Raw genomic sequence first — 16646 nt, 5'->3', positions numbered from 1 at the left:
CCAGAAGTCACGTTTCTGAAAATCGAGCGGTGACGTCAAAAGAAGATTGATTAATTGTATCAAACACATGTATTTTGACTAATTCTTATATTCATTTGGGCTAATATAATTTTAAAAAGGTACAGTCTAATATTACATGAGATACATTACATTACAGAGTAAAGAAATAATCCATAACATATCAACATGACGCAACAATAATTCTGCTTATGGTTGACATAACCCCAATACACTAAAAGTAGTGGATATGCAGTGTGATGCATCTTATTGAAGTCTGTAAAATGACTCCGTGTTAAATATACTGTAGAATACAAGCATGAAACACACACACACATATATATATATATATATATATATATATATATATATATATATATATATATATATATATATATATATATATATATATATATATATATATATATAAATATATATATATATATATATATATATATATAAATATATATATATATATATATATATATATATATATATATATATATATATATATATATAAAGAATAGAGTAGAACCACGCATGTTTTGGAGACTTTGTGGTACACCCTCATATAAAAAGGCCAGTAACGCCTCCATGTGGCCAGACAGAGAAAGGCTCAGTAAAAAGACGTTTTCACCAGACTAAAATATTCACAAAATGACATTAGATAAATGTTGATGGTTTATTTACACATATATACAGATGACAGCAGGGGTGCCATAACACGAAAATAAGAACATAAATAAGGTTCTGTGAATGTCTTTCCAAAAATCAACATGTACCCATTACACGCAATTTCACATCGGAAATTACCTTAAAATGAGGCATTAAATGCATGCAGTACATACACAAGGTAAGATCAAGCTCAGATCAAATACATTACATATTGTACAAATAAACAGCAATACACAGGGGAGACGTGTGCACACAACTGACTGCTCGGCAGAAATCACATTCAGTTCTTCTACATTGGGGTAAGACTGTGAGCCAACAAGTTTCAGAATGAACTTCTTGCGTTTCAAACCATTCATTGATGGAATTGACAAGCGGGAAATGTGTGTCTGTGTGGGTGTGTGTGGGGTGGGGGGGGAGTAAATTGTGTGCGCAACACTCCTTGTAGAAGGGAACAAAGTGAGACACCTAATAGTAAACCTCACCAAATTGTGCAGGACAAGCAATGTCTTCCTTTTGGTGGGGATGGAGCATCAAAGCCGCAGAAATTCTTGGGCTCTGCTACCCATAACAGTCGCCCAAAAATGTATCTGGGGCATTACAGCCTGTTTCACCTGTTCATTATATTTACATATGTATTGTGCACACGTGCATTAAAACACAACTCTGGTGTACATTTTTCCTCATGGCTCATTGTCTAACATTGATTGCACAATGTAAAGGCACATCATGTCCCGAATACACATTTACTGCTGACATTTTGTATTCCTAAAAGTATCAAATGGGCTCCATTATATACGTTTATGTGAAAAAAAATTGTGGTCCCCTATTATTCTCGTTCCAAAATTATGGTGCCGCTGTACAATAGCTTTCATTCTTATGGAAAGAGAAATACTGCACTATACTATTATGCATGTTTATTTTACAGCTGCTAGAAACACAAATGTATTCAAACTCGATTCTAAAACGTGATTGAAAAAGTGTTGCGAAAAATAAATAACAGCAATGAGCCAAAAGATAAATGACACCACAGTTATGCTTTAAATCACTGACAGCAGATGAAGAGTGCTCTTTGCTCCTGTGTTGCCGGTGATGTGAACAACCACTAACTGCCTCTCCTCAGTTGACGCGGCATGCTCGTATCATCAGCAGCTGTAACAGGATGAACAGCGGCGAGACGATGAGGCCAAACCACAGGTCTCTGGCTTGCTCCTGCTCCGCCAGCTTCTGGCACAACAGCACCTCGCACACCAGCTTCAGACTGAGCACTGTCAGCACCCAGAGGAGCCGCAGAACTGCGAGGCGCTTCTCATTCTCCTGGTAAAGACGGATGGACACGATGGCTGTGAAGTAGGTGCTGAGGCCGTCGGCAGCAAATAGCGGGACGAACACCAGCCACCAGCTCAGTGACGGTGTGAACATGTCAGCTCGCAGAGCAACCAGCATGCTGAAGACCAGAAATGCCAGCAGGTGGAGGAAGAGTTCAAAGGTGGCAAAGCCCAGCCACTGGACCAGTTCCCTCAGGGAGAACAGCATAGCTGAGGACAGACGGGTCTTCAACCAGGGACGGACAGACTGACGGACGGAGGAAGGCAGAGTCGCGCACAAGGCAGCCCTGGCTTGGGGCCAAAGTGCTCCAGACTTAAGGTGGCGGAGGTTGGAGGTGAGTAGTCACTGATGATGCCTGGGCAGGAATGGTGAGGTACTGCAAAGATGACCCTCGTCACTCTTGGCTACATCTTCAAATCCACCCTGATTATGATGATGATGATGATGATTGGGAAGGGGATTGCAGGAAGTGCTCCCAGTCTCTGGAAACCCTTCCTTTTGTATGACAAAGAAAACACAACATGAGTAAAGAGGATGCAGTGTGTTACATCTGACAAATCTTATGGAGAAAACAAACCAGGCATACACCCTCAGATTGACTATAACGCAGGGCCCAAATCGCATCACACTGGATTAGTAAACAGTTAACGCCAGTGAAGACAGGCAGTGACTACAGCTATTTTTCTCCATTACTTCATCACGTCGTCAGTTCAACAGTTAGACTGACATAACTCAGATAGATAGCGGCTGATAATGGCAGAGTGAGTCTGAAATGGCACGTAGTTTAGTGCTATAGTAACCTTACAGATCAAGTAGAGCTACATCGATGAAACTGAGTCCAGACGATCCTGGCACCACAATGTAAGCTAACCATAGACAGTCAGATATCATCTAATTATCAACAAAACACACGCATGGACTTCTATAAAATGTATTTCACTGTGACTACACATTACTTCACCTTAATAACACTCAGGCGTTTTATCCTCCATCTAGCTGGTAGCGAAACTGTCAGTACACAAAGCTATCAAACTATTAGCATCGTAGCTTCTTTTTTCTCGCCTTCCTTTCTCGCGAGACGAGTAAATTCAGATTGTACGGAAGCCGAAAGAACTGACGTAAACAATATGCAATTATTTTCCAATTATGTTATCCGTTCTTTAGCAGTTCAACCTGTATTAATCACCCGATGCTCAATGATTTACGTTGCATTTAATTATAATAGCAATGTAATAACTTCCTTTTGGATGGTTTCTTTATTTTAACTCGGATTAAACAAATAATACTCCAGCCGATAGGTGGCGGTGGTGCGCCATTACGTCGCCCGCGAACCGTCGGCTACAAACCAAAGAAGAATTACTGGTAGTTGACTGAAGTGTGGAGAAGTCGCAGGCTCTCGTTTGAACAGGTAAGTACACCGACTTATTGCAGAATTTATGCAGTTTCTATTCACATTTTCGGATTGTAATGTCAGAGATTGAACACATTATTTGCTGCTGGTCGTGGCTGTAACGCGCAGTTATACATTGGAGTACGTTGTACTAGTAGTACTCAGGGTTTTTTCCAGCCAAGGTGACAAATGACATGTTGTAATAGTAACTTTTAACTCTAGTTAAATAGCTCTCGAGCACACAGGCAAAGAAAATGTCTGAAAGCACACAATCTGTAATGTGTTTCAACCTCTGTCTGATTTGAGCGCACTGCTTAATGCCACTGAAATGGCTTGTCATCTTGAAGTTGCAGTTTGGCATTTTCTGCTGCCACTATGCTTCATATCCGAGGTCATAAATGTATGATTATTATTACACCATGGGTTAGATTTTGAGCTTATTATGTTCGCAATGTAGGTCCTAATATTATCTCAAGATGATGATGATGATGATGATATATATATATATATATATATATATATATATATATATATATATATATATATATATATATATATATATATATATTATGGTCCCTTACATAAAATGTATTTACAATTCAAGAAAATTCAGTGAATTTGTTTTAAATGAAAATGCATGTGCATGGTGGAAAAACACTGGGGGGAAATGGGCCATGAAGATAAAAGGTTGATAATAGAGTTTGAAAACCTGCAGCCAAGCTGCTGTTTGGAGAAGCAGCCTCACGCATGCCTGCTCAGTTTTAATAGTGACTGAGCCGAGATGAAGCGTGTGAGAATGCTATTGTGACTAACGGGACCTGGCCTCCTCCCTGTGTTACCTTCTGTGTGTTGTTACTAACGGTGTCTCTGTCTCAGGGTAAAGATGCAGACACCAGCAGAGTCCATCCTCCACAGCGGCTATTTCCATCCAACGCTTCGATACTGGCAGACGAGCGCCGCCAACTTAAGGCCCGACAATCTCATCTACCCGATCTTCATCACGTAAATTGAAATCCATTAAACCTTAAATCTCAAATCACATGAATCACATGAAGAGGCATACAAATAAATGTACAGGAGGATTGGCAGGATCAATATGGACTGTGTTTTTACCGCGAGGAATTGTACACAGCACAGTCTTTTTTTCTTTTTTTTTAATGTGAAGCTTAAATGGACTAGGTGTCAATATTGGTTCTTTATCACTCTTGCCTACAGAGACAGTGCAGATGCTGTGGAGCCCATTGGCAGCCTGCCGGGACAGGCCAGGTAAGAGCAACCCATCATAGCCATCCTAAAGCTATAAGCGATCAGATTCAGGTCGTTACAACAAAGGACCTGTTATTTTGAGCAGCCACAAGGAAAACATGTCTAATTGCCCTGTGTTGACTGCATGGAGGGAATAAAGTCCTAATTTATACAAAAACCACATGAAACACACACATATGCAAAGTGTCCGTGCAGCTGTGACACCACTAAGGGAGTTGCCTTTAGATAAAAGTAGTCGGGCAGGGTGGACCCAGAGCCAAACGCTGGACCTGGACCAAGATAAGAAAAGAATCCGTTAGACTTTTGTTTCTCACACAACAAAATCAAACTGCAAACCTCCCTCAACCTTTTGTGACTTGAATCACAAGAAATAGGGACTGAACTGCACACAAGTTTCAGAGTCTCTGTTTGAAGGAAGATTGTTTTCATTGCAATTTCAGACATTCCCTGAAAGGCCCTTGTGTGTTTTGGATTACCGTTCCTATTATGTGTGTGCCCGTCTATAGATATGGAGTGAACAAGGTGGAGGGAATGTTGCGACCGCTTGTGGAGAACGGCTTAAAATGTGTGCTGATTTTTGGTGTCCCTGCAGGAATAGAAAAGGTATGTAAGACTAAAAGGTGGGGGTGAAACACTGCAATGTGTTTTTGTGCCTTGTTTTGCTTCTGCTCAAGTAAGTACATTGTCTTTAATACATGCACATATGTCTGACTTCTAAATCACCCAGCCCACGTCATTTTAACTCAAAGCAACAGTATAAGGCCTTTTCAAATAAATAATTTGGCATGAATTAGTGCTGTGTCTTGGAAGTAATCCAGCAATACAATATGTATACATGGGTTCTTCAATAATGATATTTAATGTATAAATCTAATTTAGCATGCATTTAATCTGAACAATCACAACGGTGTGATCTGCATTAATCCCATTCTCTGTGACATCCAACATCATAGCACCAATCCCTTACTAATGCTACAATTACAACAATATTACATAACAATACAACATGCGAGGTGTGGAAGGACTTGACTGGCCTGCGCAGCTTCACAGTGTTGGACCGCATCAATGCGCTTGTGGATGGTAGCCAAACCCTGAAAGGCCTGTTGACAAGCAGACTGGAGTCTAGGGTTGTGGAATGTCATGATCTGAGTGGAAGAAAACCAGCTCTTCCCCAAGCTCACACACGCACACACACACTGCCATTCTCGCTCACACTGTGATCTGGTCTCTTCCCCGTTAGGATGACAGAGGTTCTGGTGCCGACGCAGACGACACGCCTGCCATACTGGCGGTGAAGAAGATCAGATCTTTGTTCCCGGAGCTGCTGGTGGCGTGCGACGTCTGCTTGTGCCCTTACACATCCCACGGACACTGTGGTCAGTGTCTTCGATGACAACCTACCTTCTGTTTGTTTAGTTTTTTACTTAAAGGGCACCGTAAGAAAATTGAGCCATAATGCGCACATGTGTTATTTTTCCTGCAGGTATCCTGAACGATGACGGTACTCTGAACAATGACGCCAGCTGTCTGCGCCTGGCGGAAGTGGCTTTGGCATACGCACAAGCTGGTAAATCCTGTTTTTCAAGACAATAATCTCTCCAATTAATGAACAAACATTATGATGCTTTTTTTTTTTTTTACTATGGACATGCTTTTTAAAACTGATGTCATCTCATAATGATCGGGTTGTCTTGCTCTGCAGGCTGTCACATCATCGCTCCCTCTGACATGATGGATGGAAGAGTCAGAGCCATAAAACACGCCCTGTTATCTAATGGTATGGGGAACAAGGTAATGTACTTAAAATCCCTGCAGTTTAAAGAAAGATAAGCGTAGAACCTTTCAAATCCAGCATACCTCAATGGAAGTGATCAGGTTCCTACAAAAGCACAAGAGATGATGTACATCCTTAAAAAAAGAGCATGCATTGGATGGGGACTATTTCCTGTCGTGGATTAATCCACAATTGGTGCTTTAGTGAGTATTCACCTCAGCGTGTCACTCAGAGCATCAGTGTGGCTCTGCTTAAATGTTTTTAATAATATTCTCAATGTAATAATATTCTCCTGGTAAAGAGGAATAATATGCGGAAGGCTTTGACACACGCTATACTTGTTCATAGGATACATTAATTGTTGGTGATAGTTTCTCTGCATCTTTTCTCTCTCGACGCTCCATCCAGGCTTCAGTGCTGAGCTACAGTGCAAAGTTCGCCTCTTGTTATTACGGCCCCTTCAGGTAAGGAAAGGCCATTTGGGATTGTGTGTAAACAGATCAGTGAAACGTTTATGAGGTCAGGACAGGCTGACTCTTTCTACTGTGCTTGTGTACAGAGACGCTGCACAGTCCAAACCTGCGTTTGGGGACAGACGATGTTACCAGCTGCCCCCCGGAGCGAGAGGACTCGCCATCCGGGCCGTGGTGAGTGTGTGTTCGCACGGGACCATTCGGGGGTTTGCCGGTGCTGAAGTAGTCGCCTCACCATTAGTTCTGTTTTGCTGCAGGAGCGAGACGTGAGGGAAGGAGCTGACATGCTGATGGTGAAACCGGGCCTGCCCTATCTGGACATCGTGAGAGAAGTTAAGGACAAGGTCTGAAACCAAACCGGTTGTGGGGTCAGCAAAGAACAATGCCGCTGCTCTGCATTTAGGGGAAAACTCTGAAGACATTTCTATTATCATTTTTGAATTATTGTGTCTTTTTGGAGGAAGTTTGCACATATCGTGATGTTATTTTATACCTCCTCAGTTCCCAAATCTCCCCCTGGCGGTGTACAACGTGTCGGGGGAGTTCGCCATGATGTGGCATGGAGCGCAGGCCGGAGCGTTCGACCTGCGCGCCGCCGTGATGGAGGCTATGACCGCCTTCCGCAGGGCAGGTGAGAGGAACAAAGGCTTTTTTCTTTCACCCGTTTCGACTCTCATCCACAATGACCCTGCTCAAAAACTTGATAGTGGAAGACTCTTTAAACGGCAGTTTCGTCTTCACAAGTGACTGCTTTAGATTGAGTCGGCTCAAGGTCCCCTCGTGCTCGAAAAGGAACCGTAAGAGGGTCGTAAAACACGTTGTGCGACTTCGTATTCAGACAAGAGTCAACAGTTGTATTTTATGGTTACGGTTCAGGGCATGGAGAGAAAAGCCTGCTGTCATAGAAACAGGATAATGGACAGCCTCTCCTGGAAGGTATTCATGATGCTGCACAGCGTTAGCGTGGGAAAATGTCATGCAAGTAGTTGCAGTATGGGAAGAATGGAAAAGGCAAGATGGATTATTGGTGTACACCTGCTCACACACAGTATTTGTTTATTATTTTCTTACTCAAGGTCCACAGGTATCTAAAAAGTGTGTTAAAACAATTTTGTTCAATTCCTGTTCCTGTAAATTGATGTCACTATAAATCCGTATGTTTTTTTGTTTTGTTTCTCTCCATGCACTGTGATGCAGGTGCTGACATCATCATCACCTATTACACACCTCAGCTGCTCAGCTGGCTGAAGGAGTGAAGGATGGCGAACCCAGAGACGGACCGACTCCTTTTTTAAATAAGAAGGAAGCTGCAGTCGACTCGGTCGTGTTGGCAAAGAAAACATGCAACCTGTTTTAACTGTTGGCCTTTTTATTTGACTTTTCCTATTCCGCTTTGTGATAATTCACATATCAGTACTTTGTCATGCTCAGCAGTGATTATTCTGAAACACTTAGGTCGGGTTTCTGTTTGAAGGGCTAAAATGGAGCCTGACATGAGAATGTAGAAGTTAACAATCTTGTCAGTGTTTCCCATCAGGGAAACGTCTCCTGTGTGTCATTGGGATCATCAGCGTTGTATAAACGCAGTCGTCTTTCCTAACTAATGAGATCATGGGATGTATGTTTGTATGAATCGCGGGAACAAAAATGTCTGCTATATATATATATGTTGCTGCCTAAGCTTGATTACTGTCATCACCTAACGGGCCTTTTGACCACAGGGAATAAAGCCACTCATTCAGAACTGAAACAGATGTGTGTACGTCTTTTTATATTTCATCTTATTGTTTAAAAATGATACGGTCAAGGGCAATTACATATGTATGGTCTACTACATATTTGTAAATGCATTTAGTATAATTGTAAATGAATCATTCAGATTTCAGTCTAGTAAAAGTAAATGCTATTCAATACGCTTTTAAAAAGTAATGAGTTGGTATAATAACCTTTTCACAGGCACTGATGAATCTTTATCACCGTCAAGAGTGACATCAGATATTTTATTAGCACAGATCACACTGGTCCCAAGAGCAGAGGGATCTGCTTGGGGAAGCTGTCCAACACAAAGACATGCTCAGTTCAAATGTTGCCTTTGTGTATTATATGTTCTAACCGGCTCAAACCTAAATGGAGTTGTACACGATCTTAACATGAACAGGCACATTTGGTGACCTTGTAAAAATTAAGAATAATTACAATTTAGAAACTTCATGACAATTCATAGAAAAGACAAACTTGAAGCTCTGACTCATAGAAGCCAGACGCAAACAACAACCGTAAACAGGAACGGTACTGATCTTTAATATAGTATATTTAAAATGTCAAAATAATATTGTGAACTAGCCGTTACTGCTACTAAAAGAAATAGTATTAGTAACAGTGTAACTGTATTCATAGAAAATACACTGTTGACACCGTTTATAGTATACACTCCTAAAAAGGCTCATTACCAAGGTCATTGGTTAATTATTATTTGTATTATTATTACAACTTTATGAAGTGATTCACTTACATGACAACATACATGAGAACATGCACATACACATTTTGAGACAAATCAGGTGACAACAAACATCCAATAATGTTCAATTGTAGTGTGTCCATTAATATGGCCTGAATACAAATAAAAGAGTCATTATGAAAATGTTCGACCTCACTCTAATCTCAATCATGTAGCTCTCTCTCTCTCTCTCTCTCTCTCTCTCTCTCTCTCTCTCTCTCTCTCTCTCTCAATTCAATTCAATTCAATTCAATTCAAAGTGCTTTATAAACATGAATGTACAAAAAGGACAATAATTCTGTATTGCTCAATCGCACGTACGGACGCACGCTCGTACGGACGCACGCACGCACGCACGTCAGTGAATGCCATGGAAACCGAACCAAGATTATTTAAGGCCGCGGCGGTTCTGATTCTTCCCTTTGCACTTTGGACTTCGACACGAGCTGAAAACCTCCTGTGAACCCAAACCTGTAAAGTTAACTCTTTGAGTTTTGAACTGCTTGACACTATTTGCTGGAAACAACTTGTTGGCGAACAGAACACTTCTATTCGAGACCCTGAATAAGGACTTCAGTCATCTGGATAGCGAGAGAGCGATAGAGAGCGAGAGAGAGCGAGAGCCCCTGCGGCGACCGGACGAGAACCGTGCAGGTAAGACACCTTTTGTTATTATCAATTCACCCCGGTAATGTACAATAATATGATTATATGTATACACGTAAATAAAGGGTTCTCAGTTTAGAAATCAGTAAAAGCTTTTGAGTTTTTAGGTTAAAAGGTCACAGAATGTTGATTTCTCCTGTAAAATTATCTGAGTGGTGAAATGTCCTCAAAATTTCGGGAGATGTGTGAAATGTTCTAACAATTCGTAGAGAATTTCAAAACCCCTGTTAATTTGGGTTTAAGGCATCAAAACGTCAAACATTGAAATTGCAAAAACAAAATGGCGCCCGAGCCATTTTTATGGAATTCTAAATTATCTTTTAAATTTGTGCACCATGGAAACCAGATTAGGGCGTTTGGTCGAATCCAGCGGTCACGTGACCTTCAGGCGATCATATACACATTGTAATACTGCTGACAATATCAATAACGATGATAATTACTACTATGATTAACTATGTTTTTTGTATTATTCGCATTGGACTAACTTTTATATATATATATATATATATATATATATATATATATATATATATATATATATATATAACTGCCCTATGTTTGATGTTACTGTTAAATGTTTAAAGGCACAGCCGCTTGTGTGTTGTCTGTCGTTGTGAGTTTAAGGATATGCTGTTGTTTTTTTATTATGCACTTCAATTATTGTTCAATGTAATCCAGAAATATTTAATGTTATGAGAAATCCTGGCTTCCTCTTTTCCCTCTCAGCTGGTGTAAACTACATCATGGAGCGTCCTGCACGAGACCCCATCAGGATCGCCTTAGACGACGAAGGTAAGCAAGGTGAGTATGTGAGTGAAAGTCAGGTCGTGCGTGTGGATTCGGGTCGAGGTAAGTTGCTTCCCCAGGTAAGAGAGGAAGACAACGTGGAGGACCACGAGGAGGACCACGTGGAGGACCACGTGGAGGACCACGAGGAGGACCACGTGGAGGACCACGAGGAGGACCACGAGGAGGAAGATGAGGAGAACGACAAGGAAGACAGCGAGAGCGAAGATTCCGGCTACGACTCGATGTCCGAGGAGGAAGATGAGCAGGATGACCAGGATGACCAGGAGGATGAAGAAAAGGAGGATGACAAGGAGGACGACGAGGAGAACGACAAAGAAGACAGTGAGAGTGAAGATTCCGGATACGACACGATGTCCGAGGAGGAAGACGAGAAGGAAGAAGAGGAGGATGACAAGGAGGGCGACAAGGAGGAAGACAAGGAAGACAGCAAGAGCGAAGATTCCGGAAACGGCTCCATGTCCAAGGAGGAGGAGGAGGATGACGTTAAAGAGGAGAAAGAAGAAGAGGAGGAAGATGAAGATGACACTCTCCCCCAGCAGTTCCCTCCTCGAAGTGTTTGGAAGAAGAGGACCAGAGAAGAGGACTACGCGGAGTCTGCACCCTTCTCGTCAGGCCTAGGATCCTGCGCCAAGAAGTCCAGAAAAGAAGACTACGCCGAGTCTGCGCCCTCCACGTCAAGCCTCCGATCTTCCACCAATTGGACCAGAGAAGAGGACTACGTCGAGTCTGTGCCCTCCATGTCAAGCCTCCGATCTTCCACCAAGAGGACCAGAGAAGAGGACTACGCCGAGTCTGCGCCCTCCACGTCAGGACTCGGATCCCCCCCCAAGAGGACCAGAGAAGAGGACTACGGGGACCTTGCCTTGCGTCTGGTGGGGTTGGAGCTGGGATGAAGACGAGGAGGAAGACGAGGAGGAAGACGAGGTGGACGACAAGGATGACAAGGAGGATGAAGATGAGGAGAATGACAAGGAGGACGACAAGGAAGACAGCGAGAGCGAAGATTCCGGAAGACTCCTCCATGTCCGAGGAGGACGAGGATGACGATGAAGAGGAGAAAGAAGATGAAGATGACACTGTCACCCAGCAGTTTCCACCTCGAAGTCTTCGGCAGAAGAGGACCAAACAAGAGGACTACGCTGAGTCTGCACCCTCTACATCAGGACTCGGATCCGCCCCCAAGAGGACCGGAGAAGAGGACTACGGGTCTTTGCCTTGCGTCTGGCGGGGTTGGTTTGGACCGACAGCCTGTTTGCTGCAGGATTGTAAAACCTTTATGTCTGGCAGGACTGATAAAGCGCCAGACAGCCTTCCCTCGCGTCTGGCAGGGTTGGCAGTAGGTAGCATCCTGTAGCAGAGGTTTTGGTGTGGAACGTCCTGAAGAAGTTGATTTGATTTTGGAGTCCAGACTCCCAGGTAGGGAGGACGCAGTACGGTCAATTAACAGTTCTTCAAAGATTCTTCATGTTACTCTCTTCAGTGTGGTGAAGGATGTGTGGTAAAAACTACTAACGTTAAGAAAAGTCTCCAAGTCTCTTTTACTCAGGTACCGATGGCCGTGACGCAAGAAGCAGCATCCAGGGTCTCTTTGAGGACGAAGCAGACGAGAAGGACGGAGGACCAGAGGACCAGATGGAGAGCGGCGGTCGTCAATCTTTCAGTGGGCTGAGTAAGTAATCCCTCTCAAAGACTACAGAAGTATCAGTACTACGATTTCATCATTGAAAGCCAGATTCAACACATTTATGTGAGGGTTGTGTAGTTGAGTTCAAAAGTATTCATCTCTTGTGTTTGTGTCTCACAAGGCAGGACTCCTCTGGGCTCTTATAGACCTCTGAACCCATCTCAGCACCCCAGAGAGTCTGAGAACCATTGTGTACGGTTCTCAATGCCCCTACACCCCGACACCACCCGCTCCGCCCACCAGCCAAGAGGACGAGGACCGTCCCGTCCCCACCAGCACACAGGACGAAGTTTGTCTCCATCTGCATCTTCTGTGCTGGTGGGTTCAGGAAGCTCCTCACTCACACAGGAAGCTGTCAGCAGATGTTTCATCTGCTCAGAAATCAAGAAGGAGACTGACAATTAGGCTGAACGAGAAATAATCATTCTGAAAGCTTTGAAGTATTTCATTTGTCACATATAATACAATATGTTCATGTAAAGTGTATGTACAGTGTTTATACCATGTATTTACATAACATGTAAATAAATGTTCAACAAACCTTCTAAATATGTGCTTATTTTAGAAACAATATCATAATATTTCTGATATGAATAAAAGAATCTATCAATGTATGACATTTTATATACAATAAATGTTGTGCAAATTATAATGTGATGTCTTATTTAGTTTCATTTTACTCAAAGGCATTACTGTTATTACTGTTCAGTACTGATACTGGAGAATGCTTTAGATTGCAGCCAGCAACATGCAGTATATTTCTTACCAATTGTATTCAACTTAATTCATAAACTTTTGTAATTTTTCTGATACACTTTGCTGTGTTCAGCTCAGATTCAACTGCCTTTGTTGTCGATTAACTCTTTTGAGTTCATTTGATTCCGTTTGAATTGTGCCATGAATTGCACATCATGTTTGTCAAATTAATGTCAACAAAATTGCATTTTGTTGTAAAACTGTTAAAGTATAAGATCTTGGAGGTATGTAATTAGAAAGACTGCACACCTAAAAGCCTCGCAAGTAAAGTCTGTGGCAGAAACTGAGATGCCTGTGTGTTGTGTAGTGGTATGGACTCCAACGAACAACGGGCCCTGCTTGTTTTTTAAAAAGAGGTCGGTGGATTAAAAACATCGGAGAAGATAGTGTTACATCTGTGCCTGGATGCAGCTCAGTTCGCTAGCCAAGGTCACGGCTGTGCTGAGGACATCGGTGTGCGAGCTGGGAGGTGAAGTTCACTGATCGGTTTCACACACAACTAAATAATACGACTAAAAATCTTTGACAAACTGACTTCCTGCGATGAGTCATGAATGTCTAATTCAAATTGCTGCTGTGTGGGTGCAGAGGCGATCACAGCTGGACCAGAAACAAATAAACACATTCAAACAGCAACAAGCAGCATCCAGACTTTTGTAAAACAGATGAGATGCCTTTCAATAATAGATTGTTTTCAATATGTCCGCCTGAGAGATGCCTGCCCTAAATAAAGCCTGTCGTTGTAGTTTCACACAGAAACTACAACAACAGGCTTTTGTAAGATTCAAGCTAAGGACAGAGAACATTTCCCCTTCAGCAGAAACAGGCTCGTGTCAAAACATCTGCACAGTGAAGGCCAAGCATCTAACTAATGCAACAATAAGCAAACGAGGACTTTAACTTGCCCTTGGCTATCATCCAAGGACAGGCCAGCAGGAAGAGCAGTTCAGTCACTTTGATTGATGTCCTGTCACGTGTGTCAATCAAATCAACCAATCCACCTACAGCGTCACCAGCAGGCGGACATGGATTTAATATATCAGATGGCACCTATAGTCTTCTTTAAATCCAAAACAATTCGAGGCTGCACATGCGTGGACCCCTACAATAATCCCCAATTGTTCTGCAGTGATTAAGTACAGGAGACTGTAGCTGACCCATGCTGTGCTGTGTGAAGTGGCCGGCAGGGGGCGACTCACTGCCGTTCTGAGGGTTTCATTCATACACTGCAAAAAAAGAAGAGAGAACAAATAGGACTGTCGAGTATTTTTGTCCAATCTGTCGCACTTTGATTTACTGTCAGAGTTTTCATTTCAGATGATCATCCTGTGGTCTCCAGTGCAGTTTAGTTTCTGAGTTTTGTATTCTTATATTTTTTTTAAATACACATGTCAGCCACGATTATTATATAAGATGGAAGAATTTGATAATACCATTGACATTTACAGTGTTTGATCTACATTGAAAACCATCGTAACTCGCTGGAAACGTATTAGGCAACATTTTTAAATGGGAAATAATCACTTATTTGTCTCCATTAATGGTCAACTGACTAATAGAGGCGGACTTTTCTTGCAGTGTGTGACGCGTGGGGGCCGAGCAGAGGGCTGCTCTGATTTAAATCGCAGTCATCTGGATGGACGGTATCACTCTCAGGCTGTCAGTGTGAGGACCACGCTGCGCTGGAGGAGTCGCTTTGGGAAGTACGGGAACTCAATTCCACGTGGATTTTACGCAGCGGAGACGCATGGCACCGCCGCGCTGGCACGACAGGATGATACCCCTACCGGTTTAGTTTGACGTTTGAGAAAAGAGAGAAAGGGACAGAGAGTGAGGGAGCGGGAGCAGATACATATGGTGTGTTGTCGGGGTGCCAAAGCCGGACGTGTCTCCTCTCCAAACGGTGCGCTCTTCGTGGCCGTACACTTTCCTGTCTGCGACCTTCCACGCGGCCGGGACGCGAGATGGGATGCAGAGGCGCGCTGGGATGCTGCCTGCTCGCTGCGCTGTCCTGTTACCTCCTCCCCGGCTGCCGGGGTAACGTCACCGTGGCGGTGATGCTCCCGGACAACCACGACAAGTACCCGTGGGCTCTGCCGCGCGTCCTCCCGGCTATTCTCATGGCGCACGAGGACCTGCACAGCAAACACGGGCTGTTGCTCGGCCGCTTCATCAACATCCTGAACTACAGCACGGAAGACCCCGTCGCGGGCTCGTGCGCCGTGAGCCGGGCGCAGGTCGTGGCCGTGGACGCCAAGCTCTACATCCGCCCGGACGCCTTCTTCGGACCCGGGTGCGTGTACCCGCTTGCCTCCGTGGGGCGTTTCGCGTCCCACTGGAAACTCCCGCTGATCACAGCCGGAGGTCCCGCGTACGGCTTCGACAAGCGAGAGGAGTACCGGACCATCGTGCGCAGCGGGCCGTCCACCACCAAGCTCGGGGACTTCGCCAACGTCCTGCACACGCACTTCAACTGGACGTCCCGGGCCGTGGTGATCTTCCACGACCTGCGGATGGACGACCGGCCGCACTACTTTCTGTCGGAGGGCATCTACCTGAACCTGAAGATTGAGATGAACATCACGGTGGAGGCCGAGCCGTACCAGGACGACTACAAGTACTACAAGGATCTAATTAGTTTCATGAAGGAGCGCGGGAGAAGTAAGTTCATGCTGAAGGAAAGAGTGTGATTTCAAAATGTGAAATACTGGCAGAATGGCGCTTATTCAAAACTAAGGTGTTGAAACAAAAAGAAAACCTGCTTAGATTTCCTTATCCAGATGTCTTTCTTTAAAAACGTTTTTTGTTTGTTTCGTGTACAAGCATAGTTTTTAAAGTGTGTGTGTGTGTGTGTGTGTGTGTGTGTGTGTGTGTGTGTGTGTGTGTGTGTGTGTGTGTGTGTGTGTGTGTGTGTGTGTGTGTGTGTGTGACATTATCTCGAAGTAGAGCAGATCACCAGCTGGTCACTGTAAAGGGAATTTCAGCGGATGGAGAGGGACAATTCCCAGTAACTTGGGAAGCGGTTTATTTGAGTTATCACACGGATGCAGGCAAATTCTTATCTGTTCTTTCAGGGAAATGAGTCCATCAGTCGAAAACAATTTCATATCACACGTCTGTTAGATTTGCAGCATTGATTTTAAGAAACGCTGCAATGGGAGATTCCGTTCCCTATACAGTGAGGTCACACTTATAGACAGAGGTTCGGTGCAGCGAACAGCCTGTTTATTCCGGAGTTATTACAGAGGAATGTTTAGGCTGTGGGCAGCCTGCTGCAGATTTATGGCCTGCAGAGGACCACCACCTGCGCTCTTTACAGAGAGAGA

The 16646-nt window shown here is 43.5% G+C and overlaps 3 protein-coding genes across 4 annotated transcripts in view; 2 read left to right on the top strand and 1 right to left on the bottom strand.

The window, feature by feature from the left end:
* Positions 1 to 683: 683 nt before the first annotated feature.
* On the bottom strand, positions 684 to 3073 carry tmem203 (transmembrane protein 203). Of its 2 annotated transcripts, none has more exons than XM_068574756.1 (2): positions 2960 to 3073; positions 684 to 2493 (listed from the first exon to the last, which is right to left on the bottom strand). In XM_068574756.1, the coding sequence occupies exon 2, from the start codon at positions 2203 to 2205 to the stop codon at positions 1789 to 1791; it is 417 nt and encodes a 138-aa protein (XP_068430857.1). In that variant the 5' UTR covers positions 2206 to 2493; positions 2960 to 3073; the 3' UTR covers positions 684 to 1788. The 2 variants fall into 2 exon arrangements, with proteins under 2 accessions (XP_068430857.1, XP_068430858.1); XM_068574757.1 differs by lacking the exon at positions 2960 to 3073 and adding an exon at positions 2804 to 2853.
* A 219-nt stretch (positions 3074 to 3292) lies between these two features.
* On the top strand, positions 3293 to 8639 carry alad (aminolevulinate dehydratase). The gene is made up of 12 exons (XM_068574755.1): positions 3293 to 3406; positions 4265 to 4390; positions 4604 to 4654; positions 5161 to 5257; positions 5895 to 6030; positions 6138 to 6221; positions 6357 to 6445; positions 6837 to 6892; positions 6988 to 7075; positions 7159 to 7245; positions 7403 to 7532; positions 8099 to 8639. The coding sequence occupies exons 2-12, from the start codon at positions 4272 to 4274 to the stop codon at positions 8155 to 8157; spliced, it is 996 nt and encodes a 331-aa protein (XP_068430856.1). The 5' UTR covers positions 3293 to 3406; positions 4265 to 4271; the 3' UTR covers positions 8158 to 8639.
* A 6553-nt stretch (positions 8640 to 15192) lies between these two features.
* The window catches only part of npr2 (natriuretic peptide receptor 2), a 44881-nt gene continuing 43427 nt past the window's right edge, over positions 15193 to 16646 (top strand). The window contains exon 1 of the mRNA XM_068574716.1: positions 15193 to 15981. Within this exon, the coding sequence (XP_068430817.1) occupies positions 15285 to 15981 (697 nt within the window). The 5' untranslated portion in view covers positions 15193 to 15284. The remainder of the gene's footprint in view (positions 15982 to 16646) is intronic.

This window comes from Clinocottus analis, unplaced genomic scaffold, assembly GCF_023055335.1.
Source record: "Clinocottus analis isolate CAN_PGR_092001 unplaced genomic scaffold, fCliAna1.0.p SCAF_13, whole genome shotgun sequence".
Taxonomy (NCBI): Eukaryota; Metazoa; Chordata; class Actinopteri; order Perciformes; family Cottidae; genus Clinocottus; species Clinocottus analis.
Note: the sequence above shows the minus strand (reverse complement) of the source record. Positions and strands in the feature narration are given on the sequence as shown.